This window comes from Haliotis rufescens, unplaced genomic scaffold (assembly GCF_023055435.1).
Source record: "Haliotis rufescens isolate VD_foot unplaced genomic scaffold, xgHalRufe1.0.p SCAF_65, whole genome shotgun sequence".
NCBI classification, from domain to species: Eukaryota; Metazoa; Mollusca; class Gastropoda; order Lepetellida; family Haliotidae; genus Haliotis; species Haliotis rufescens.
The window spans coordinates 264129-291253 of NW_025964356.1; the positions used below are offsets into that span (position 1 = coordinate 264129).

At 39.6% G+C, this 27125-nt stretch overlaps 2 protein-coding genes and 1 long non-coding RNA gene across 3 annotated transcripts in view; all 3 read left to right on the forward strand.

Annotated features, from left to right (window-relative positions):
- The window catches only part of LOC124124830 (protein N-terminal asparagine amidohydrolase-like), a 178765-nt gene that overhangs the window by 99027 nt on the left and 52613 nt on the right, over window positions 1-27125 (forward strand). Inside the window, exon 3 of the mRNA XM_046488107.2 lies at window positions 22627-22729. Coding sequence (XP_046344063.1) covers window positions 22627-22729 — 103 coding nt within the window. The remainder of the gene's footprint in view (window positions 1-22626; window positions 22730-27125) is intronic.
- On the forward strand, window positions 795-2573 carry LOC124124829. The gene is made up of 3 exons (XM_046488106.2): window positions 795-1228; window positions 1461-1696; window positions 1993-2573. The coding sequence occupies exons 1-3, from the start codon at window positions 1140-1142 to the stop codon at window positions 2004-2006; spliced, it is 339 nt and encodes a 112-aa protein (XP_046344062.1). The 5' UTR covers window positions 795-1139; the 3' UTR covers window positions 2007-2573.
- Window positions 8785-11419, forward strand: LOC125375987. Its single transcript, XR_007218889.1, has 3 exons — window positions 8785-10742; window positions 11082-11142; window positions 11369-11419. It is a non-coding gene; the product is annotated as an uncharacterized LOC125375987 (long non-coding RNA).

Sequence of the window (27125 nt, forward strand, 5' to 3'; positions counted from 1 at the left end):
CATTTCATAAAAGACCAGACAACATTCCAGACATGCCAATACCCATTCTCAACATTCCATAACAGAACAGGCGTGCCATACCATTCAAGACATTCCGAAACATTCCAGATATTCCATAACAGACCACATGTGCCATACCATTCCCCACATTCCAGACATTCCTAAAGGGAGGTTTTGGGCATTGTTCTCACCATTCACTACTTTCTTTTCTACTACCATGATAATGATGAGTGTGCCTTTGCTTATCGCTTTGCTGACCCATTAACTGAAGCAGAGGTCCAGAAAAAATTAGAAACATGCATACCCAAATCTACAAAGTATAAAAATGACAGGGCGAAAAGTGTGTTTAAAAGGTGGCAAGAAGAGCGTAGGCAACGTTCTCTCGATGATGATATCGCCATTTCGCTGTCGGTATTGAAAGATGATCTGTTGGAAATGGACTCTGAAGATCTTAATACTGCTATGAAATACTTTGTGTTTGAAGCGAGAAAAGTTGATGGTACGTCCTATCCAGCTATAACGGTGTAGGGCCTTTTCACAGCAATAGCCTCAGCTCTCAAACTTAACGGATCACCTTTCAATCTTATGGATGATGAGGACTTCAACGAATGTAGAAAAGGTCTAGACGCATGCATGAGAGAAAGATGTGCAAGTGGTTTCAGTGCAGACTGTCGGAAACCAACAGAGGTGATATCCAGAGCCGAGTAGAATACTCTCTGGGAATAGGGAGCATTGGGCGAAGATAATCCACAACAACTACTCGACAACATGCTTTATCTTACTGGTGAGTACATTTTCGTGCTATACACCATATTGAAAACACTATGATTTAACTTTCTTTGAATAGATTCGCCTAATAAATTGTAACCCTTTAGCAAATAAGTTTGTCATTTAGTTCATTATAATACAATAATATTGCATGACATGTTACTTGCGCATTTTCTGCAACAGACTAAAATGATATTTCTGTTTTACTAGGACTAAACTTTGCATTGCGTGGTGGGAAGGAACACCGCAGTCTGAGACTACACCAGAATCCACAGATTACAGGACCACATACTGACCAGAACGGGCGCTGATATTTGCAGTACACAGAGGATGTTTCTAAAACCAATCCAGGAGGGATCAAACATCGTAAAATGCAAAAGAAAAATGTCCGTGCCTATGAAAATGTCGAACACCCAGAAAGATGCTACCTTCGACTGATTGAAAAATACAAGTCTCTTTGGTAAGTTTTCGATTTCTGCCAATTTATCATATTTGCTCATAACCACAGTATTAAGAAGTATGTGTAGCCTATTTGTGAATAATCAGAAAATGCATGTGACTATAATTGAAAACACCAGTATAAAACGTAAAGAGATCATCTAATATAATTCTAGATTCATTAATCATTCCCAGATCTACCACTTTCATGTTGACACTATGTGCAGAACTACATGTATCGATGTATATTTCAGTCCACCTTCTTCAACACGAGCAAACACTTTCTACTTCACTCCCTTGAAGAAGACGAAGGACAGAAAATGGTATCTTGAATCGCCCATGGGACACAATACCATACAGACAACAGTGAAGCGGATCTGTACTATGGCCGGAATTACAGGGAAGAAAACCAATCATTCACTCCGGTCAACTGCTGCCGACCGGCTGTACGAAGCTAACATCAGTGAGCAGCAGATATGTGAACAAACAGGTATGTAGTGGAAGATAAATGGTATGCATGTCGGATAAAACCATTATCCAGTCTATGCTGTATGAAATAGTATGGTAATGCTAACTGATTATAAGAAATCAATGTCTAATTATGACATGAATCTTAATTCTGAGAAGTATGAAATAATAAAATTACTGATTATATTTTATCGCTGTCAAAAGTTTAAATACCGATACGATGACACTTCCATCTTCATTTGAATTAAATTTAAATTTGCTCTTGAACAAATTTATACCGAAATATATGAAACTGAAATTTTCACTTCCGGGGCACAGGAGTGATGCAGTGAGGGTCTACAAACGGACGAGTGATGAACAAAAGGCAATGGCTTCAGATGTGTTGGCTTGCAAAGTTCCAAAGAGCAAAGAAAATTCCAAGAAGAACGTCGCATCGACTGTGTCTGTCCCACCTTCTGAACCAGAGTCAAGCATAACGGAAAGTCGCGGAAATGTCACAATGACCTTTAATTTTCATTAAAGAAATCTGATAAATAGTTTGCCTTTTTTTTTTGTGATCTGCAAAGACTTTCAAGCCTACTTGGGTGTTTTGGGACAAGGGTTCATTCTCGTTAAAACCTGGGAAAGAGTTTTACTGAACTCCAGTAAAACCTCTTCCCAGGTTTTACTCTGGGAGTAAAACCTCGTTCCTGGTATTGGTGCCTGTAGAATGGACAATGAGTTACAACGGCAGTTATCAAAATTAGGTTTATAAGAGTCAACCTTTACCCATGGGTGGTTTTGAGTGGATCGATGTGAATGATATCGATGTGATATCGATCCCCACTGATTCCAATAAAGGATACATACTAGAAGTTGACTTGGAATATCCAACAGAGTTACACAAAGATCATAACAGTTATCCGCTAGCTCCCGAAAGATTGATGAGCAATACTAGGTTAGCTAACATAGAAAAACTCGTACCAAATTTGATGGATAAGACAAAATATATAGTTCACTATAGAAATCTCCAGTTATATCTATCATTAGGCATGAAACTAAAGAAAATACACAGAGTTCTTAAGTTTGATCAAAGCCCTTGGATGAAGCCCTATATAAGACTGAACACAGATTTAAGAAAGATGGCTACCAGAGATTTCGAAAAGAACCTATATAAGCTCATGAATAACTCAGTATTTGGTAAAACTATGGAGAATCTAAGGAAGCTTGTTGATGTTAAATTGGTCAGATCTAATGAGGAAGAAAGACTCCGGAAACTTATATAGCCAGTCCGGCTTTTAACAGAAGCAAGATATTTGATAACGACTTAGCCACACTACATATGCAGAAAAGTAATATAAAATTCAACAGACCGGTGTACGTTGGTATGAGTATTCTTGACTTGTCAAAACACTTAATGTATGACTTTTATTACAACAAACTTAAGAAGCAGTACGGTAATAGGTGTGAGGTGTTATATACTGACACAGATTCTTTATTGATGGAAATACCAACCGAGGATGTGTATAAAGATATGGCAGAAAAAATAGATATGTACAATATGAGTGATTACCCAAAAGATAATCCACTGCACAGCGTAGTAAATAAAAAGGTGTTTGGTAAGATGAAGGATGAATGTGCTGGGACTCCTATAGCGGCGTATGTCGGATTAAGACCTAAGATGTATTCTGTAAAGAAGTCCGATAATGGAGAGATAAGAAAAGCTAAGGGTGTTAACAAGTATGTGGTAAAAAAGCATATCAAACACGAACAGTATAAAGAAGCATTATTCAATGGTAGAACATTCAAACACGAGATGAACGCTTTAAGAAGTGTCAATCACAGGATATATGGATTAAGAATGATCAAGACATCATGATGTAACTACCTATGCTTATGGTTATGGTGGTAATACTGTATCGTTGGGAACTATGAGCAACGCTTCTCGTACAAATGCCCTGCCCGGTCGATCTTTAAGATACATGTAATAAAGAATAGGCTCTCCTTTCATAACCAACCGACTAATGTTATATATCTTAAGGGACCAAATCGGATCGGTTGCACAATGTTGGCCTCCTTCGAGTTCACCGGGCTGGTATAAATATCTTACGCTTACTCTATCCGGAGGTTTGTGTTCTTTGCCTCTCCTCGGTGCTGAAGATTCGGAAGTCACAGATTTAATTTTAATCGCATTGGATGGTTTCTTCCCGATTAATCTTGTTACTTCATTATTTAGTGCTGATACAACAACTGATAATCGTGTCACCCATTCAGTTGATCTTCTTTCAATCCCATACTGATATCCAAACAAACGTTCGGCTAATGTCCAGTTAAGTCTTTCAAACGATAGCTTGACTATCAAACTTCTTCCTCGGGATATAATGCGGTGCTAGTAAGTATATTTGCCACATCGCTTGTTTCTTTAACCAATCTTTGGCCACATCTTTAGGTACCTTAGCCAAGGTGGCTAATTTTTGTATTGCTCCTATACCTTTCCAATATCCCTGTGGGCTATAGTAAATTTTATCCATTATTAATTAATATTGATGCTTCTTTTAATACGAATCATGACAATCGTTGAATCGCATCATCATTTTTCCATAAAAAATTCTCTCTGTAGTAGTGGTATAGGTATATAAATCTGGCTCCAGTGGAAGTGGTCCAGAACTGTCATTGTCTATAAAAAATTATATCATAGAAGCATTGATTGGCTTCAGGTGGTAGTGAGCTAGAGTCAATTTAGCTTAATCTCATGACGATCATTGAATCATATCATCATTTTGACATAAAAAATTCCCTCTGTAGTAGCAGTATAGGAATATAAATCTGGCTCTGGTGGAAGTGGTCCAGAACTGTCATTGTCTATACTACTGATTGATCTCCCACCTGATATGCAAACTTGTAGGCCTGGTCAAACCTTTCTTTCGAAGACTTTGTATACTGCAAGGTTGTTCTTGGCTTGCTTGGCTGTATGTCAAGACCAAAAAAAACATCAACTAGAAGCCTTGGGTCTTCGCCAAACATTAGGTAAAAAGGCGAGTACCCAGTGGACTCATGCCTTGTGCTGTAAGCGTGCACTAATGGCCCAACACATGTCTTCCAGTCTTCAGAATCTCACGTACGGAGCATGTTATACAAAGTCTTATTGAATCGTTCACATATCCCATTACCCATAGGGTGGTATGGGGTAGTGGAGGATTTCTCAGTGCGCAAAAGTTGGCACAACTCAGTCATGAGGTTTCCTACAAAGTTAGCACCCTTGTCAGAATGTATTCTCTGTGGAAGCCTGTAATGTTGTTGAAGAATAGTTCAGCTGTTGTTCTTGCTGAGGTATTCCGACATGAATAGGCCTGCACATACCTGGTAAAGTCTTCGGTGAGCACTAACACCATGCATATAAGCTCTAGGGTCTGTGTGGTCACGATGTTTATTAGTTGTGCTTAGTCAGTGGTCGCTTTCCTCTTTAAGCATCTGTCACAGGCTCGCAGTGCAGCAAGTCTGCATCTTGAAGGCAAAACTAGCTGTTCCTGAGTACCATCTGCTGTCACAGTAACTTTGTAGAGAACACCCTCAAGAAGCTTGTAATGATCATAGTTCTTGAGCAGACAAGTCATAACAGGTACATCTTGCAGTCCAATCTCTGTCCTGATTCAGGAGAATCAATAATGTCTAACAAGTCTGGGTCTCTACGCTGAATCTTACTCCACTCCCTGGCTTGGTTCGGCATTGTTCCTCAACAACAGAAACATCATCCTGCGACATGCTATCAGCAGACAAACAGATAGTCTCTACGAAGTTGGATACCTGCACTTTTCCACAGATGGCGTAAACAACTTCACTACTGACTTCCTCGCAAACTGGCAATCTTATCAAGGAGTCTGCATCCGCATTAGACTTCCAAGGTTGGTATTTATTGGTGAAGTTGTACGTGGATAAAGCAGCCAGCCACCTATGTCCTGTGGCATCAAACTGTGCAGTAGTTAACACATGCATAAGTGGGTTGTTGTCTGTAAAGACTAAAAACTTGTGTCCATATAAATAGTCATGGAACTTTTTGGTCACACTCAACTTGAGGCACAAAAATTCCAATTTATGAGCTGAATAGTTCCGTTCTGAGCGTGTGAGTTCTCTACTGGCATAGGCTATAACTCCAGATACCCCATCCTGCTCCTGGTATATCATAACTCCTCATCCCTCAGCACTCGCATCTGTGTGGAGCTCGAAGGGCTTAGAAAAGTCTAGATATCCTAGAACTGGAGGACTTGATAGACAGGACTTCAACATGTCAAAAGAATCCTGCTGTGCTTCTCCCCAGTGCCAGTCAATTGGAGGTACATGCTTCCGTGACTTGGTGTGGAGGGCATCAAGGCCCAACAAAGGACATGCAATCCTTGAAAAGTTCTCTACAAATATCCTGTAATACCCTGCGAAACCCAGGAAACGAGGAACATCCTCAGGGTTCTTGGGGAACAGGCCAGTTCTTGATCTTGTCGATCTTCTCTGGGTCTGCTTCAGTTCCCTCAGCTGACACTTTATATCCCACATACCTGACCTTCTTTTTGAAAAACTTGCATTTCTTAGGAGCAAGTTTGAGGCCACACTTCTTGAGACACTGCAAGACTAGTCTGAGGTGTTCTACATGCTCCTAAAAGGTCTTGGAGAATATATAATTAGGTCATCCAGGTAGATGAGACAAATACGGAGATGAAGACCCTCCAAACACTGCTCCATGAGGCGCTGATAGGTGGCGGGCTCATTGGACAGACCGAAAGGCATTCGGTTATACTCGTAAAACCCAAGTGAGCCTATGGTAAATGCTGTGCGCTGTTTATGTGCTTCCTTAAGCTCCACCTGGTGGTATCCACTTTTCATGTCCAGCACTGAGTAAAATCTCATCCCACTAAGGCTGCCAAGAAGCTCCACTATACGGGGTAAGGCATAACTGTCCTATATTGCCCTCTGATTTAACTGATGGTTATCAACACAAAGTCGAAAACGACCATCCTTGCGCTTAACCAGAACAATGTTGGATGCCCAAGGGCTGTGCAAGGGCCTTATCACTCTAGCAGACAAAAGGTCATTCAAGTGTTGCTTCACATCAACAAACATTCCAGGAGGAATACAACAATGTCGTTGTTTGAAAGGTGTGTCGTTTACGAGGTCTATCCTATGTCGGACAAGTGACGAGTGACCAATATCATCTTCACTTTTGGAGAATATATTACTGAAGTGCTGAATAACTCCGAGTCCTTGATCTATCTCATCTTCAGTAAGTCCATCACAGTCAAACTCTATCAGGTCAAGCAAAGTAACAGGATCTGAAGGCATAGTGGGTGTCATTCCTTCTATGGAGATGGGCTGAAGCTCACATAAAAGATCCTTGGGACATACAACAGCTGTCTGAGTGGTTACATTTGACACAAGTACATCAATGTCATATGGCTTGGTGTGGTCATAGGTCAATAGAGTAGGTGCAACATCAAGATCCCTAGGTAAAACTGAGTCTTGAGTAACTTGTCAAGGGCACATACTTGACAGTTTGATACGCTATGGCATAGTTGTCCCTTAATACTGACATGAGAGTTGGGAGGAATCATCACACTGCTTGTCTCTGCTTACTTGCTTACTTCAAGTAGCCAAGTACTCCTCCATTCTTTGATAGTTCCTTACCTCGAACAACCATACTCTGAAATGTCAAATACCAAGGAGTAAACAGGTTAGCACATTGAAGAAAACAAACACCATAAGCAGACTTACACTCACCCAATAGGTATTGTGATGTACCTAGTAAAACAAGAAACAACTCAGAAGTGACACTATCACCAAGACCACAACCACCGGAACTGACTCCAACGTCAACAAAACCCCTGAAAGGCAAAGAATCACCACCAGCATGTTCAATATTCATCATGCAACCCAAAGGCTCAATTGGTAAATGATTCAAGAAGGAATCATATAAAGACTGCGACACAAAGGACACTGTCGCTCCAGTATCAAGTAGAGCTCTGGTTGTGTACACCCTCAACCTGTAGCTCAACCTCATCAGCATGACCCAGAAGCTTGTCCATGACATGTCTTCCTCTGGGGCGTAGAAGTGCCCCCTGCCCATTGGCCTGTTGGAGTTTAAAGGTCTCCGGCAATGATCCTGTCAGACACGACAACCAAATGAAAGATGACAGTATAACCACAATTCCAACAAACAGGGAGCGGTCGTTGCTGTGTACTCTCTTGGGATGGAGGAATATCTGATCCAGAAGCACTCTCAGACTGATTCACTGACGCTGATGTGTCTTAAGCGGAACCATAACAACCTCGATATCCTGATCTACCACGACCTCTAGGCCTAACATTTGGTTGACCTGACCTGACCTGACCTGATTATCCTGTATGCCAGTAATCTCCGACTTCATTTGTTTCAAAGTATCTTTAAGTTCAGAAAAGTGGTCAGGCTCTGCTGTATTCTTTTCTTTTTATGTTGAGGAACAGTCCCATGATGCAAGTCAAACTCCAACTCTCATAGGCATAGGTGAAGGTCATCAAGATTCTTGATAGACTCATATTTGTAGCCTGCTAGTCCCTTAAGTGTAGGATTCAAGCCATCCCACAACCTTGACCTCAACATCTCATCTTGGTCTACATGGGATATAGACTTCTGACAAACCAACTGGTAGAGTAATATCTCTCAAGACGACAGCTCCAAGCAGTGACATCTTCACCATCCTTCTGAGTGGCACTGTAAAACTCGGACATGAGTACAGAACATCTCCGAAGTGTCCCAAATGTACTCTTCAGCTTGGATAGGATGTCTGTAATTGAAGCTTTGTGACGTCATTAATTACAACTGTGACATCATAATGTATTTGACCGCCTTCGTGGTCTTGTGGTAGAGCGTCCGCCCAGAGAGCGGAAGGTCCGGGGTTCGATCCCCGGCCACGTCATACCAAAAGACATTAAAAGATGGTACTTGTTGTTACCCTGTCTGGCGCTCGGCTTTAAGGGGCTAAAACAAGGACTGGTCAGCTCGGAGTCAGTATACTGTGTCTGAGTGGGGTATTCATGTTCAACTGCGCATGGTATCTCAGGGAGCTAGCACTATAAATCGGCATCAGTCCGGACTAGTACAAGCAGCCACACAAACACACACACGTACATGCACGTCGCTATATAAGTGCAATAATCTTGGACGCGACGTTAAACCCAATTTCACCTAACCTCATAATGTATTTACACACTCCAGCGACTCATGATTTAACAATGGCAGATCTTTTTGTTCCAAAGGGCAATAACTCTCCTTTTGAAATGATATAAGCGAAGGTCCAACCAGTCGCTTCCGGCCTGGTTTTCGGATCTATGCGCGCTGCGACAACTAGTAACCTTGGCCTAGATCTTCAAAACGATCGTAGCCCAGAAATTATCGTAAAGTTATCGTAAGGAAATCTTAGGCTATGGTAGCCTATTTTCAAAACTATCGCAGCCCTGAGATATCTTAAGTTTGTCGTAAATCTAAGATAGCCCCACACCTGTCGTAAGTTTATTTTATCTTCATCCAAGATGGCGGCATACTTTGCCATAGATATTTTGCCAAATACTCAGTCTGCTTTACGTTCAAACATTGACATTTCAATTTGTTAAACTGTTTGATTCAAATTGACACTTTGAAAACACGAAGAACGCATCAATGATTAATGTTCTTAATCGCGACAGCGATCCACATAACTGTGGAGTCGATAGCTTAAAATATATTTCTATCCAAGTCCATGCTGAAGAAGTTTGAAACAACGTACCATTTTGATAATTTGGGAAGGATAAAAAAGGAAGGTGTCGGCAGGTTATAGTAATGACCATGACCTTATTGATAATTAACTCAGGGGGAGCTAATCTTCGCTCATACTTTTGTTGAGAGTGGTTTCCCTTTGTATTGGCCAAGGACGCCTTGCTCAATGTTACAGTTTTCATCAAGTCAAAACATGTTGTAACGGAAATTTACAGAACTGATTATCCTAGCAACGACCGGAACAGGACAGTACCTCGTTTCATACGGGTGTTTTTGCATCCGGGCCTTCTGGAAAGGTTGACTTAAGGCCGTACGTGCCTCACGAGCTTTAGTGAGCGTCTGGCTCCGAGGGCAAGCTTGCTGGGATCTGTCTGTACACACACGTATTTTCGGTATGGTGAGGTAATTGTATTAGTTTTTGCCCAGTCACACCATTTTAGTCTAGGTTATCATGTTTATCATAATGATATAGCGTGTGTTTTACGGTGACATTTTCTGCTAGAATCTATGTGCTAGTGTTATTCTGAGATTTTCCAAGTCTTTGAACCCGGTGGGTCAACCGAGTGATGTGTCAGATATATTTGAAGACTATGATTATGAAATTGTTTAACCCTCTCGCCCGACTGCCCGATTTATCGGGCAGCATAAACCCTGTCCCAGTACCCGGCTGCCTGAAAAATTGGGTGGCTACTGTCCAAGCCCCACACACGGCTGCCCGATAAATCGGGCGGGACGACCGTGTTTACAAAATCGCTCTATCTACTTCCTTTCTCGTGTGTAATCTCGTTCTAAACATGGAAACGAGATCTTCATGTAATGACACGTCATTCGATGGAATTTCCCAGTCTTTTTGGCGCGAAAATCGCAAATGTCACCTGTTTTCGCGACAGGTATTTTTCTCGCTTGAATCGTAAATCTAGCGTAATGGCGGCCAACTACGATTCGGATAGTGATCAGATGACTAACAACGACTCTATTGGGAATAATAATGTGTTTGATTTGAATAATTTACGCGAAGGGGAGAGGGAATTTCGCGAATATTTTCGTGAAGATTTTGACGGTTTCGACGAGGTGTCCCCCCCCCCCCCCCACCAACTTTCAAAAATAGAAGTGGCAGAGGGACCACAACGGTGGAGACATGAGGGATTTTGAAGAGGCGACCGGACTCAAGAATATATATTGACACGGTGAGTGAAGTATCGTGCTATTGATTTTTTCCAACTGTTTTACAATGATTCTGTGTTTGAACAGATTAACAGTGCAACGAATGAGAATGCAGCCTACACGTGAACGAGCGATCACAACAACAACAAAGGTGAGTGGCATGACGTATCTCTTTCTTTTTTTTTAAATTTAATTTTCTGATCGCAATCCGAATTGTAGTTTGCCGGTTTGTCCTATGTCCTTATATTTCGCTCAATTTGAATAAAATTTACTTCCTTATTCATGTTTGTTTTCTTGTTTTTTACATCTTAATTTAAATTTTCGTAATTGTAATAATTATTTATTTATTAATTGATGTAATAAAGTACTGATTTAATTTATTATGCAATTGTAAATAGCAGTGTATTGTAAATTGTTATCACAACTTGTATATTTGCAGAACTTGAATTTACAATCTTTCCGTCCTTTTACAATCTTTCCCTCCTTTCAGATCAATCTGTGATATCTTCTCTGTGATGTCATTCTTATAGTAGCTGTGGTTTAATGTTAAGGTAATGTGATAAATTACTATTTAAAAACTTAAATACTTAATTTTTGTTTCAAATCCTGAAAAAGAACAAAATAAATCAAATACTTGTGTTTTTACCTGTGTTAACGAGTTTACCTGCGTTAACAAGTTTACCTAAGAGGCTGTAAGTGTATCATAAGTAATATGTGACATCAGTATAGAAAATAAAGTCAGTACCAAGAGTTGTAAACTTGTTTATTTGTTTACAGATGTGCATGAAGAGAATTTACCTGTAACACCTGGGATAACCTGTGCCGTCCAAGATGACAAGACCACTGTGTTATGTTTACCTTGTATCTGTGATTTATTTTTTGATTTGTAATACAATTTGAGCCAAAATTCATTGTCTGTTTTCATTTTTTCAGTGTTTTCAAGTTTTATTTCACTTGTAAACACCTGTAATTAGAAAATAACAAAGGTTAGAGACAATAACAACAAAGAATATTAAAGTATACTTAATCCTCTTTACAATGGTATATGATAGATGTATATTAAAAGCAAGCTTCTGGTAGAAAAAGTGCATCAAAAATGATAGTGTGATTTTCCAATAATACTGCCAGGGAGGCCAGTGTACAGGCCTTGTCAGTGTCAGGGACTGCAGGGTCTCAAGGGACATAACTCTGGGGCAGCCAGTGATGAAAGAGTTAAAGAGGTTGACTGAAAAGCGAGTAAAATTCGAATGGTCTGAGGCTTGTCAGAGTGCTTTTGAATTGTTGAAAAGTTTGTTGGTTTCTGCTCCCATTTTGGCATATCCTGATTTTGAGAAACCTTTCATTTTAGACACTGATGCCAGTGGAGTTGGTCTGGGTTTTGTGTTAAGTCTTTAAGAAAAGGAAGGGAAAGAACGTATCATAGCATATGGGAGTCGAACTTTGTTTAGACCTGAACGAAATTATTGTGTCACCAGGAGAGAATTGTTAGCCGTTGTGACAGGTGTGACTTATTTCAAACATTTTCTTATGGGCAGGAAGTTTCTTATCAGGACCGATCATGGCTCATTAACCTGGTTAATGAGGTTTAAGGAACCCCAGGGACAAGTAGCTCGGTGGTTAGAGGTTTTATCTGAGTATGATTTTGAGATCAAACATAGACCTGGAGAGAAGCATGGAAATGCTGATGCATTGTCCCGCACACCTTGTCGACAGTGCAATAGAGTTGAAATTCTAGCAATGTCCGTTCAATTTCTGTTAGAACAAGCACAACGAGGTGATTTGAGTAGCTTATATACGGCCGTGGATCAACAAGATAAGTCCCTAGTACAAAGCCCGTTTACAAAATTTGTCAGTGTATTAATGCAGCAATGGGATTCCTTAGCAATTGTGGAAGGGGTTTTGATGAGGAAGTTGGATGGCTCTAATGTTAACCAGAGTGTGGTTCCACCTAGTATGGTTAAGGAGATTTTGCACGGATTTCATGAGGCTGTAGCTGGAGGCGGACATCTAGGTATAAAAAAAAGTCTGTCGAAGGTCAAGGTCCGTTATTATTGGCCTGGTTGGCGTAAAGATGTAGAGGTTTGGGTAAAATCATGCCCGGGTTGTGCAAAGAGAAAGTCCCCAATCCCTCGTGGTAAGGCCAGGTTGCATGGGTTTACGGCAGGTTATCCTTTTCAGAGAGTGGCAATGGATATTTCAGGGCCCTGGCCTGTGACTACTAATGGAAATAGGTATATTTTGGTGGTACAGGACTATTTTACCAAGTGGGTGGAAGCTTATGCCATCCCCAGTCAGGAGGCGGAAATGGTTGCCAAGAAGTTTGTGGATGAATTTGTATGTCGATTTGGTATGCCAGTCTCGTTACACTCTGATCAAGGCGCAAATTTTTGTCTAAGGTTTTTCAGTCTGTTTGTGCAGAATTGGGCATTAAGAAGACCAGGACCACGCTGTACCATCCTATGACTAGTATGAGTGATGGGTTGGTAGAGAGATTCAATAGGACTTTGTCTGGTATGTTAAGCCAATATGTTCAGGACTCTCAGAGGGATTGGGATGGACATCTTCCCAAAGTGCTTATGTCTTTCAGATGTGCGGAACAGGAATCCACAGGGTTTTCACCTAACTATCTGGTTTTTGGTCGGGAACTGGACAGGAGTCAGTTGAGTTACCTCGTTATGTGAGACACATGAAACAGGGTTTTGAGGATGCTTTTAGGGTAGTAGAGGAAAATTTGGAAGCCAGTCACAAAAAACAAAAGATACAGTATGACAGACATACCACCCAAGGTGACCTACAAGTTGGCGATATGGTTTGGTTGCATTACCCTAGAGTCAAACGAGGCAGATCTCGTAAGTTGACCCGGCCTTGGGTAGGGCCTTTAGAGGTTACTAAAAAGATAAATCCTGTTGTTGTACGAGTGAAGGGTAAGATCAATGGACGTTATAGGCGAGAAGTGGTACATGTGAACCGGTTGAAGAAACTAGCGTTGGATACTAGGGTAGAGGAGGTTTTGGCTAGCACTAGTGGTTCTGAGCCAGAGGATGGTGGGGGTACCCCTGTGGTAAATACTGTAGATAACGAGAGGACGGGTTTGGTTTCTTCACAGGGAAATAGGCCGGCGGTAGGTTACTATGTCAGGCCTAGGCAAGATGAACGTTCTGGAACTATTCTGTCTGCTGTCTGTTGATGGGGGTAGTGCACAAAGTGTTGGTTCCAGGCAGACTGGTGTTACTGGGTTCGAAACTTTGTTTGGACAAAGGGGTAACACTAGTTCGTTTAGTGGGTTTCGAGATGTCACTTTTTCGCCTGCACCATCTTCTTCACTGAGTCGTTTGAGTAGCAAGGTGTTGGAAACAGTTCCCGCAGTGTCTGATACTAGTTATGTAACCAGAGCTGGTCGGCACGTTTGTGCCAATCCAAGGTTTGTGGATTATGTATCATAGTTTCATCATCTCTTTTATGGCTAGTTAAGTAGATTTGTGCACTTGGACATATGAATCTGATATTCCATGAGAGTTTGTGGAGGGGGACGCCTTTCGTGTGGAAGAAGGGACGCCTTGTGAATGTGAAAGTGTGATTGTTATGTGAGAGGGAATGTCAACTCATGTGCCAAGTATGCTGATTAAATTTTGTTGGCCTGTGTTTGGTTTTACTCTGTATTTATAAGTTTGTATGCATTCTCGAGATTTGATATGTTGCTCCCGGTTTAATATGTTTTGCTAGAGTTCTGGTAAAGGAAACAATATAATTTAATACACATTCGGATAAATATGCTATATACAAGGGGGCTGCTTGGTCGCACACGGGATGTCCTGCGGATGAGGGTTAGTTCTAGGGCCGTGCTGGCCTGCGAGGATAGGGCTACCCTGCGGGTAGAGAGGTTTTGAGGAAAAGGTGCAGATTATTATTAGATTGAATGACAGGGGTACCCTGCGGGTATGGAATGTGAACTGGTGGCTGCGCCGGACCAGGTAGGTAAGGAATTTTTGGGGCCCCAAGCCATGTAATGCTGCTGCCTGAGGCATGCAATGGCTTGGGATGCCCAAACGAGGTTGTGTACGACCGAATGCCCCCAAAGATGAGTAAGATACATGATCACGAACCGGATAACTGCGAACTAATACGAATATGGCATGGAGTCTATGTAGATTAGAGTCCACATAACGACCGCTGTGCGTTAAGCAGAGTCTCTTCTGAAGTTCTAATATATCTCTGGAAACAGTCTGAATTCCAGCGGCCCATAGTCTTAATTAGGTGGTCCTCCACCCGGGCACTAGCTGCGGTGGTGGCAGCACCGATACGGAACAAGTGCCCACTATACTCGTTTGAGTTAAAACCGGCCCTAGTCAGCACTCTGCTGAGCCAGGACAGAAACGCTGCCCGTGTGATGGGCTGGTGTTGAGCGTCCACAAATAGTGCATCCTCACTAGAAGCTCGCTGAAGAGTTCTGGTATGGAAGAGCTTCCTCAAACTTGAGAACGGGCACAAGCGACTATTAGAAAACAATATTATGGGGATGCCTACTCGAAATGGATCCGTCTTGGAAGCTTTCAACAGGATAGTGCACTTCCTCTTAGCGAAGTCAAACTGGATGTCACTCAAACAAATGTTGGCGCTGGGATCAAACCTGGCAGTACACGTGATTTCTCCACATCTGAGAAACCCGAAGAAGGCAGTTAAGCACATGCATTCCATTACAAGGTCATTTAACGGTCCGAGTACTCCTGCACGCAGTATACACACGATTCGCGCCAACACTGTGTAGGTGATGGGAAGTCGTTTTCTTGGAGTAGGAGCTTGCAACTTCTTGTAACCTCTCATGATGGACTGCAGTCTGTTCGACGAAGCCCCGGATCCACGATGGTCGAATATCGTGGTAATGCCACGTTGCAGGTAAAAGAACCTCACCCCAGCTAGGTAGGTCTTAACAGTGACATGTTTCAAGTATATTGAAGATTGAAAGGCTGGAAAGCTAGACAGATAGACTTACTCCGGGTCACCAATTATGTAATTTAAATACTGTGCCCATCAAATTTTGCTGTTGTGAAGCATTTTTCTTAGTTTAACATAAACTCAGTGTTTTCTGGCTCATTTGTACTGCCTGTGGTGATTTGTCTATAAGACAGATAAGAATTTTGCTTGGTCCATCATTGGTGTATTAATACTTCCATTGGTTTATCAGATATTACACAAACTCCTCTTGGAACAATGTCTCCATATATTTCTGTGCATGGTTTGTAACCAGTCGTGACCGGACTTGAAAAACATGTATATCGTTCGATGTATAGTGACCTAGACTTGTAATAAACCAGTATGTGGAACAATTTTGTTGTTTGTCCCTTATTTTGAAGACTTAAGCATTAATCCCTCGCTCAGAGTGCCACACAAACTCGGAGAACCTGTTTTTGTTGTTAATTTTGATTTGTAAGCGTAACAAGAGTTTATGAAAACTCTTGAGGCAGAAATGATGCTATAATGAAGTAAATCGCTTACAATGTTTCCTGCAACAGTCTCGTGTGAAGTGGGGTGTTCCATTTATACACTCGAGGATGTAAGGTTTATGTGTGGAAAACAAATTTATTTTCAGTGGTATGTGTGTGTAAGAGAAAGAGGGGGGGGGGGGGGGGGAAAGTGTGTGAGAGAGAGAGAGAGAGAGAAAGAGAGAGAGAGTGTGTCTATACCGTACCATTATGAGGTAAAAATGAGAAGTTTTTATGTTAGGTAAAAATTTCTTTCAGTAAAACAAATGCCGCCATACATAGATGTTGATGCAAAATGGCTTGATTCCGGTTGATATCTATATGCTATTTGATCTAAAGACCAGATCTTTAGCCATTTATAAACCCTTCTCCAAAGCTCCATGATAAAATTAATAACAGTTGGATAGGCTGAGTGTAATGTCAGAGGCTACTTCAACATAAGACCGCCTCCGTGGTCTAAAGGTAGAGCGTCCGCCCGGAGAGCGGAAGGTCCAGGGTTCGATCCCCAGCCGCATCATACCAAAAGACGTTAAAAGATGGTACTTGTTGTTACCCTGTCTGGTGCTCGGCATTAAGGGGCTAAAACAAGGACTGGTCGGCTTGGAGTCAGTATACTGTGTCTGAGTGGGGTATTCATGTTAAACTGCGGCATGGTATCTCAGTGTGCTAGCACTATAAATCGGCATCAGTCCGGACTAGCACAAGCAGCCACACACACACACATACACGTGCATGCACGTCGCTATATAAGTGCAATAATCTTGGACGTGACGTTAAACCACCTACTTCAACATAACATTTTCTTCTCATTCAAACAAATACACTCAGAAGTCCTATTAATCCAGGAGGTGCAAACAAATCCTGGATTTGAAAAAGTAAGATGCATGGATGAGGTTTTGCTAACACATCGAGTCCAAGTTTACTTTTTGGGATGAATTCTGTGATACAACTAAAATAAAAATGAATTCCACATTATATTCCTTTATTAAAGTGCCATAAGAATGTGTAACATCTGAACAGAAGAGTTGTGTCTCTTTAAAATTACATCACCTTCAGGCATAAGCTTGTCAGACATACAACAGGTATGATTCTTGCTAGCCTTGCTAAGATGTCCATATTTGGCTATCAATCAGTACCATAACATTATATCTGAAGAACTTAATCCTGTTCACCCTATTAATGTTAAAGCACGTCATAATCATAAATATGCTTTAAACTTTGAAAAATAAGCTTGACACAGAAGTGTCACAGAAACTTCCAAGTTTCGTTCCACTAAAAATAGCAGGGCTTTGCGAATCTCGCAGAACAATCATGCAAACGGTCTTTGCCCATAAGTAAAATGTGTTTTTTTTTATAAACAGTGAAATCAGTTTAACAAAACGTATGAGGCTCAGATGCAAAATTTGATAAAACATATTTAAACTGAAAAAGTTACCTGAACAAGTTTTATCACATATGATAAACTAGGGTTTGGTCCAATAACCCATTAACAATAAATCACAAAGTGTACCTACATCATATTGTTGCATCAATAAAACGTATCAGAAATATTATCACTTATCTTGTTTCAATCTGAACAATGACAATGTATAATAAATGTATACCACATACTTTCCGAACGTATGTCCTCAACATAGAACAAGATAGAAGACGAAGTGCATCTACACTCAAGAAAGCACTGGTGCTATACTATCACACTGCATTAAACAGTTCCTGTTATAGTAATATACTCCTACAAATTGCCCACTACAATGTCTCAGTCACTCAGGTCACATGACCCTTTATTGTGACCCCACTTGTCACACACCGAGCAATTTGCTTTCAGTACAACTCTTTTACAACATTCAAGGGATTCAAGCCTATTCTGTTTCAGAATGATTTGTTTGAGATCTGCCCTGCCCTTATGAGAAGTAGAACGAAAATACCATTTAGTTGTACTGTCATTTAACTTTTCAAATCCTTGTTGGCTGAATGTCACCAAATTACCATGTATTTTAAGCATATCTGTGATGTGATATGCCAAAATGTGCATATAAGGCGTCACATCTTTGCTTTGGTAAACAAGTCCAAAAGTGGCCACCCACCTTTTACATCTCTCATCAAGAGCTAAAACTTCACTCTGTTCAAATCTTTCTTGTTTAAGTAGATTATGTTCTCTGCAATTTTCCTGTGCTCAGGACCAGTAAAATCTCTAAACCTAAACCTACCAGACTCCCTATCATTTCTGAATTGAAAATCAACTCCCAATCCTTTAACAAAATTTTCAAATTTTGATACATTAGAGCACTTGCCTCTGGTGTAAATACTGGTGCATCTGGCAATGTTGTCCATTAACCTGAGTTCTGATATCAAATGCTTCACCAGTTGGTCAGAAATACGAAGATACAGGTGTAACATGTCAGGTACTCTCCTCCAGAGAGGTATAAAATCAAAGAGGGGAGTGTGGACACAGTTCAAATTTTGTGATTTCTTTCTGGCCAAAACAATGATCTCCTCTATTGTTCTAGCCCCATGGTTCACGTCAGTCACTGACCACTGCAAAGTAGTATCGTGTCTGTCTGAAGCCGAACATTTACAAAACAGACAACTGTGTTTACATGAACAGGACGCAATTCCAGAGATCATATTGAGAAATTTCAAATCCCCTCCCAGATAAAACTCGATTTGAAAACACACACCATCAAGATGAATGTATTCTAAGTTCTTAGCTTCTTCAATAATTTGAAAAAGTGCAGTTGAAACACAATCATAAGTTTCCTTTGCAGAAAATACTGCTAACAGATGGTTCCCCTTTACTAAAGTACACAGCACATCATCTGGTATTGTGAACCCAAAATTGATAAAAGTTCTCCTTCTCCCAAACTGTGTTCCATCACCTGTAAGTTTCACACGAATAAGTTTTGTTTGTAAAATGTTGGTGGTGTCATGTTTCATTTCTAGAATATGTGAAACACAGCTAATGAGTCTTTCTTTCAAAGACTGCTGAACCCCAAAGCTTGGATGTGGTGTGTCATGAATTAAAACATTTTCGTTACATTCCTTGAATTTTTTTAAGAACTTTGTGAGATCTTGGAAGGGTAGGTACTATCATTGATAGTTCATGGTAAGCCTTGTTTGAAATATCTTCTGAATCTTTCACATAAACAACTTTGTTCAACTCCACATTAGGAGGAAAGATTTCTTTGACCATGTTCTTCATAGATATCTGGATTTGCCTTCCTTCATTGTCTAGAGCTTGTACTGAAGTAGGTTCAAGCTCACATCTGTCCAAAAATGCAAAAGATTGTTTACAGTCTCTTACAATCATATGTTTCCTTTTATACTGTTGGGACCTGGACACCTACCCACAAGGAAAGTGCAATTTCAATGAGCCTCTATTGGACACACCTGAAAGCAAGTTTCCTTGTTGTACATTTAACAATTTTGTGGATAGCAATTGAACCTTTTCCCTTAGATTTACATTTTGTAAAAGTAAGGATTTGGCCTTCCGAAGAGAAGATTTAATTGTACTTGTGTAGATAAGACACTCTTTTTAACAATTTTGATTTTAATGTTTTTATATTGTGTTCAGACACAAATACTTAAAAGGAATATTGTTCCTTCTCCCATGTACCTAACAGAGCCTTATACTGCTTCCCACCCTTCCATCTAGTTGTATCATGTTTTGAAATAAGCTTTCTCAAATATGAAGCCATTGTAGATGACATTTTGCCATATACTTAACAATACTGCAGTCAATTTGATTTTGTCTGCAAAGAACAGTTATTACTTCATTGCATATATCAGGTGAAAATGTGTTTTTTCACCGGTGTTAATCTCTTATATTCTTGAAAAAGTGTCAGTTTTGATACACTTACATTAAATACATCTGATATGCCAGTCATTCCTGATCTCCTAGTCATGTTGTTAAGTGGCATGATTGAGCAGTATGTAACACAATAGAACAGAGACAAAATGGTTGGGAAATTCATACCTAAGCTATATAATACAGATAAATTGATTACATTCAAAGATTTCTTGAAGCACTGTGTACTGAAACAATCTTCTTTCAATGGCAAATTATAGTTATACAAGAATTCAAACTTATTTTACCAACAGTATTAAACGTTTGTTCCCAATATCTGTCTCAAGTAAGTTAACAATCTGAAACATGAATTTTGTTAAATGTGGGCAGATTTCAACAAATATGTGAGAGAGTAGAAAAAATGCTTTCTTGAGTTAAGATTCACAACCAGCTTAAGGCAAAGGCCTTGACACATGTTCATTCAGTTAGTTGTTCAGTATGCACCTTAAGAGACACAGATAATTTCTGTTACACTTTTCATTGACAAATCTGAAGAAAAACATGAATCCTCTATGAACAAGCTTGAGCTCATTGTTCAGGGTGTACTCCTCACGCTATTTTCTCTCATAGTAACCAAACAAAACTGTTTCCCTATTGACATAAGCAAAATCATTTGCTTTGTTAACAATTCTGTACCACCAATAATTTCCAAATTAGATGTCTGGTCCATGGACATCATTGAACCTGAACTCATGTCTTACATAACTGGACCTTGGTGAAACATTTTGGGCAATATCAGTGAGTGAGGTGGTCACATCTGGAGATGCTATTGGTATCCGAATAACAACCTTTGAATCTACCCCTCTGGAAACAGTGTGATAGTCCTTCACCATGGACAAGACATTAAAAAGAAAAACATCTTTTGGGTCACTGCTGATAAGGGATGACCTTGTTACAGTGGAAGATGCCTTCACCCACTGGTCATACTTTGTGGAAAACCCTATATGTAGTGGACTTTAACCACATCAGTTCCATCTGCATCCTTTTTAGAATCGACAATCTTTACATCAAAAAGCTGAGAACTTCTCCAGCCTTTCTCCTTTGGTGTACTTGGTGTCGGCAGCCTAAATGATGGCCCAGTGTTAAGTCTAGAGTAATCTGGTTCTTGTTTCTTCCTCAACGTTGGAGGCATCTGGCTGACAAAGGAAAACCATTACAATTTCAGTCTCTTCTCTGATCTGCTTTATCCTGTCATCAGTTAATGCTCCTGACAATGTGTCTGCAAAGACAACATCTGCAACTTTCTTGGACTTGATAGTGGCTTCACATTGTTGCATAGCCAGAATCATAGACTGTATAGTCGTCTTGGAGCACAACTAAGGGTTTGTTGGTGATTGCCTTGTGGTTTATGATTGTTTTCCACTGTAACTTTCTGACCAAATGTGTATGTGTGGAATTTTTGAAGTCCGAAAACAGACAGCATTTCTTTTTCAATCTGTGCATACCCAGACTCAGCTGGTGTTAGGATACGGCTAGCGTATGCAATTGGCTTGTCTTGTTGTAACAGCACAGCACCATCAGCACTTTTCCTGGTGTAAGGGTCTCTGATCCCTGTCACTATTCTGTCCCTTAATAGTGATTCACGTAGACATTCATGTAAACATTCACCACAGTTACAGCTCTGACAGAGTGTGCAAATAGCTGTGAGATATTCTTCAAAAGTTTCTCCTTCTGCCTGTACATGATTGTTCAAAATGTATTGTTCATACGTCTCATTAGTTTCTCCAATTGTGTGTTAATCAAACTTGACCATTATAATAGTCACATCCCTGTGTTCTTCCGGCAAGAATTCCATTGCACTGTAGACTTTTAGTGCATCAGTTCCTATAGAATGCAATAAAGCAGCAGCTTGATAATTCATTGGGTTATCATCTAGTTGTGAGACAATCACAAAGTTCTGCCACGCCTGTTTCCACGTTCTCCAATCATCTACCAAATCCCCGACATTTACAGCAGCGATGGAGGTGTCAAATTAGACAACAGCATTCTCTTACCATGTGGTATCTGCACGCCCACATGCTCGTCATGTTCATCTTCTTCCTGACCATCCATTATGTTTATGAGTTATGAAATTGAGTGTGAAAATCGTGTGATGTGTCCATTTACCAAAATGCACAATTAATCCAGAAATCATCAAAATCCTTTACTCGCAAACAATAGACAGTAAGGGTGATAGGGACCAGTCATTACTGGATATTGCAACAATTACAAGCTACTTTTGTAATGCAATTAAAGTGTGCACTAGCCAATTAGCTTTCAGAAATCAGTATAGGAATTAGTTCCAATTTTAATCCAGTTTTCTTCCAGAAATTAGCCAAGCAACTGATGAGCTTTGGAAGACAGTGTCAGACAGCGGGCTATCAGTCACATCCTAGTGTTCCTTTCCGTGTGAATATAGATATATCTATGCTTCCTAGTATAACATCTAATCATCCTCACTATTTCTCTGATCAGTCACTTCACACATTATTTCACTCCCACATGAGTGTAATTGGATAAGTGGGCTACTGTTAGCATTTTGACTCAGTATTGGAAAGTGGGTACAGTATATTTATTTATAATAATAAATAGGAGAAAGAATACACTGGAAAATTAAGGATGATTCATATGAATTTGCTGATTTGATCAGAAACGTTTTTGTGATTAAACCTTTGATTGTCCAATTAGAATAAATTTCCAAAGTTGACTTTGTCTTTGAATTCTTTCAACAGGCATCATCAAAGGTCCTTTGCAATCAAGAAATACGTTCTGTTGGACCAAATGGTTTACTGTATGTTGGACAACGGGAGATTGGTGGAACTTCACCTTCAGATAGTAAGCCTATGTTTTTCAAATTTTCAATGAGCTTCATGACACCATCTGATTGCCTCTGTAAGTCTGTTATCATTGACAGCTTCCTGCCAATGCCTTGTAATGACACCCTCTCAGTACTGCACCAAAGGGAAAGTTGGTCTGAAATGGGGGTCATTCTGTAGATTTTATCACCTGAAAAACAATTCACCTTTAATTAACTTACATGGTAAACCCTTTCACCATACTTTATATTAAACAGCCATCTTTAAGAGATGGGAGCTGCTTAGTTTTGCTCAAAAGACTCGGCAATGAATTTTCTCAGTTACATGGTAATGAAAATGTTAGAGATGTTGTATCTGACTTGTCTCCTTTATACCTTTGGGGATATTTTCTGCCATAGGAGTGGGTGACGAGGTGACATGGTCACACAGTATGATCTCAGAGCAAAAAAGATGTACAAAATAACTTGAGTATTAAAGATCTGATGAAACTTGGTGATTATAAAACCTTTCTCAAATTTCAGACAAATTAAGGTTAATTCATTTTCTGATCAATTATGATAAGACTCTCAATAGTGTGAAACACTCAAAATTGTTTCATTCAGAAAGTATTGCAGGGATGGACTATTATGGTTTGTTCGGATGAACAAAACCTTCCAAATGGCCTGCTGGTTTTTTCTTGGGGGAATTAGTCAGCAAAGAGCCGGAGTCACAGGAGACTAATCACAATTATATTCAAAAGAACAATTAACAATGAAAAATTTACAATATCTTAGAATATAGCTGAGGGTGCCACAGAGAGTCGGTGCAACCCTCTGGGCTGTGGGAGAGAGATCTGCGACAAACCCCTTCTGCCCAACATTTTGCATCTGTATGTCTTTAACAAAACTTAGAACAATAAAAAGGAATATGATTGGTTGATACACGATGGGGTGTGCCTTATGGTTAATGAATGGCTAGACAGAGGGGAATAATTAATCCTGTTAATCCTGTTGGACTGGCACTAATCTTGTTGACATATTTACTGGGTGCTTGGAAGAGATTATGGCGTCACTATTGACGAGCTTGTATGGGGGCTAATCCTTAATGAGTCAAAATTGAAATAATTGCTGAATGTTATTCTAATATAGGTGATGACAGATTTACTTAAATGAAATAGTTCAAGGCAATCTATAAGACTATGTAGACATATCTTTTGTCTTATTGGATATTATGTCTGGGAGATGGGATCTTGATACCTTAGGCTAGTATTTATCTAAAAGCTTTAAATCTATTAAACTATGTAGACATAACTTTTGTCTTATTGAATAGTATGTCTAGGAGATGTGTTCTCGTTACTTTAGGCTAGCATCTATCTAAAAAGCAATAACTGAAACTACTGACATTTTATATATGCATTTTACCTGATGATAAGTATTACTTGCTAAACTATAATTATATGAAATGTTGTAAAAATATTACACCATGATAACTCATAAAAACACTTGATGTGGATCTAATTATTATAGGAAAACTTAGTATAAATGTTATATCATGATAGGACCTTGACATTAGCCTGAGTCAGTTTATCTATTAAATGTTAAGGGTAAGCTGAGGACTAGTAGAATATTTACTAATATAGTCTTGATTAATAATCTCTTTAGGGGTCCCTCATATGTCTCATATGTCCCTCACTAATCGGGCCAGTGAATGTTTCATGTTTAGTTACATCCCTTTAATGTCAGTATAGTATGGAGATTTCATATTCGTAACACTTTCTTAGTTTGCCACAAGTAATGTTCTCGCTTGTGATTGGATGATGTTGAAGGTCAAGGGAACTTAGTGCGAATGATATGTAAAAAGTGCCTGTTTACACAATAACTTTAGTATTTTAAGAAACTTTACATTTTTTCTGAAATTGACCACCACTTCTGCTGCCACATTTTGTTTTTGAGACGAGATGCTTGGAGATCTCAGGTATATCATATCATGTATATTGGCCATTATGCATAGTTGCTAACATATTCACATTGTTTTTACCTATATATGTTTAATATATGTTGTGTATATTAATCCAAGTATATTGCGCAGGTAAATATTATTCTGTATTTGAATTTATTTTGTGCGAAAGGCCTCTATACTGAATAATACTGTCTATTATTCATCCAGGTGACATTCCACTAGGGGGTGGAGTTTTTGCTCAATAGAAATGGTTAGTTACAACCTTCAACCAGCAAAGTTGTATTATTTGATAAAGTATGTATCTGTGAGATTTTATAAACGTCTTTACGAACCTTCAACATTGTGACATTGAGTATGCCATTTTTCAGGAACGAGTTGTGATAAATTCATTTATCCAGTATTGTTGCAGTATTTCATTATTTTTCATTTTATGTTACTCTACATGAAAAAATAAATATTTTAGCTTCCAAAAATATTTAGTACAGAATTTGGTGAGAAATTTAAAATCACATAATATGAAAACTCTCAACTCCTTCTGACTTCTATAGCATTTATGCATGCCACAGCCATGAGCGCTTGTGGACAGAGTGAGGGGGTTACACAGACAGACTCACTACATGACATACAAAGTTAGTTCCAGCAATTCGTGATTCCGGTAGTTGTGTATCTGCGGTATGTTGACAAATTCCTGTTTTTTTCATAATGAATTTTTAGTTAAAATGACGAGCAAGCGCACCAAGTTAAAATATGGTTATTTATAATGACAATCATATTAAAATACTAAAATAAAGTTCTTTTCTTCTTCTTTTTTCTCCGTTGCAAACACGAGCATGGATAACTTTCAGTAGTTGTTCCAGATAAACCAAGTCTATTTTGTTGTGATCACGAGTTGTCCACTTTTGATGGTTTCATGGAACTTCATGGAGGGTGTGCCTCTCTTTGTCAGACAATCTGACAACTGATCACAGGATTGAACCCATACTACCTTCGAGATCTCACCCTCTGTACCATCTGTTTGATGCCTGCAATATCTATCTTGAGATGCTTCTCACTGACAGCCTTTGTGGAATGTACATTTTCATCAAGTGACTTGTTGTCTATATTACAATCTATGGGCATATTTTTCTTGGATATTTTGGAAACACACCTTGCAGTTTTCAAACTTCAACTTTTCCACAATTTTGTTTGCTTTTATCATGTCTTCTCCTGTTGGTTTTTCATGCTTGTGCCCAGCTCTAGTGAATCAAACATGATGTCTGGCCTGGTTTGGCCTGCAATCTTTCGTTCTTCACATACTCTAAAGTACCAGGTTCTTGAAGCATCGCATAGACACACTTTTCCAGTTTCCGCAAGTATCCATCACTATCAGATTCTCTTGGAGGCTTCAGGAAGATTTCTGAATCTTTTTCCCCTTGTAAGAAAGCAGCTTTAATGTCTATTGTTTCCCACTGCCATGACATTAAACATGCCACAGCCAAAACTGCTTTAAGTTTGTTTTTCCGTCTGTTGGCTAATTACTCTGAATGTTGTGTTCTTCTTCAAACCCCCGAGCTACAAATCTTGCTTTCACTTCTTTTCTGTCACCATCCATCTTTTCTGTTGCCACCCATCTAGTGGATATCACTGAGTGCCCCTGATCAAGTACTTCTTCATATACTTTGAATTGTTTCCAGTTTTCAAGCTCCAATGCCTTGGCACATGTGACATACTGTTCATCATGTCAAGAGGATGCAATATTCACTTCTTCAATGTTGCTAATAGTTTCACTTTCAATTTTTTTAACCTTTTTCCACTGACTGATATATTTTTCATATTCAATTCACCTCTCTCACACACATTAAACCACCCATTGTATTTTCCAGTTGCTTTTCCTCCTCTTCTCCTCTACTGAATAACTTCAGCCTCCCTCCACAACTGATCTTCCTTGAGAAGATATTTCACCTTGTCATTGATCTTTGGGAGATTTGTTGAGCCATGAGTTATGTGATCTTCAACTACCTCAGATGGGCTATTTCTCCTTGATGGACTATGCCAGAGTACTCTTTGTCTTTTCAGTTGAAAGTGGTAATGCATCAGTGGAACTGCTGGTCTCTTTGTCAATTCTTTAAATTCTTGAACAATTTTATAACAGACAACATTTGGGGACTCCAACATATACTACTCAAAGTGGCACGGGTGTTGAAACTATGTAGTGCTTGGGCTACATCATGTATAGGTGTCAGAGTCTGATAAATCCCTTTTTGGCATTTTGTTCAGTATTGTCAAAGTTCAAGGTCATACTCAAAGACATAGCCTGAAATGTTTTGTTTTCCACCTCAAGCAATACTGTAGATTGATGACATTTGGTACATTTTAGCCTTGTATGGGGTCCATTCCGAAAAAAAATATTGAGTGAGGTCAAGGTCACATTGAAGGTCATTTGTAAAATTTGTTTGCCAGTTTCAATCAAAATCTGAAATGGAATTGATAGTCATTTG

What these genes read in the sequence shown, in the direction of transcription:
- LOC124124829 (XM_046488106.2), top strand. Translation starts at nt 1,140, where the DNA reads ATGCAAAAGAAAAATGTCCGTGCCTATGAAAATGTCGAACACCCAGAA. An exon ending in GAAAAATACAAGTCTCTTTG is followed by an intron (nt 1,229 to 1,460) that starts GTAAGTTTTCGA and finishes TGTATATTTCAG; the next exon opens with TCCACCTTCTTCAACACGAG.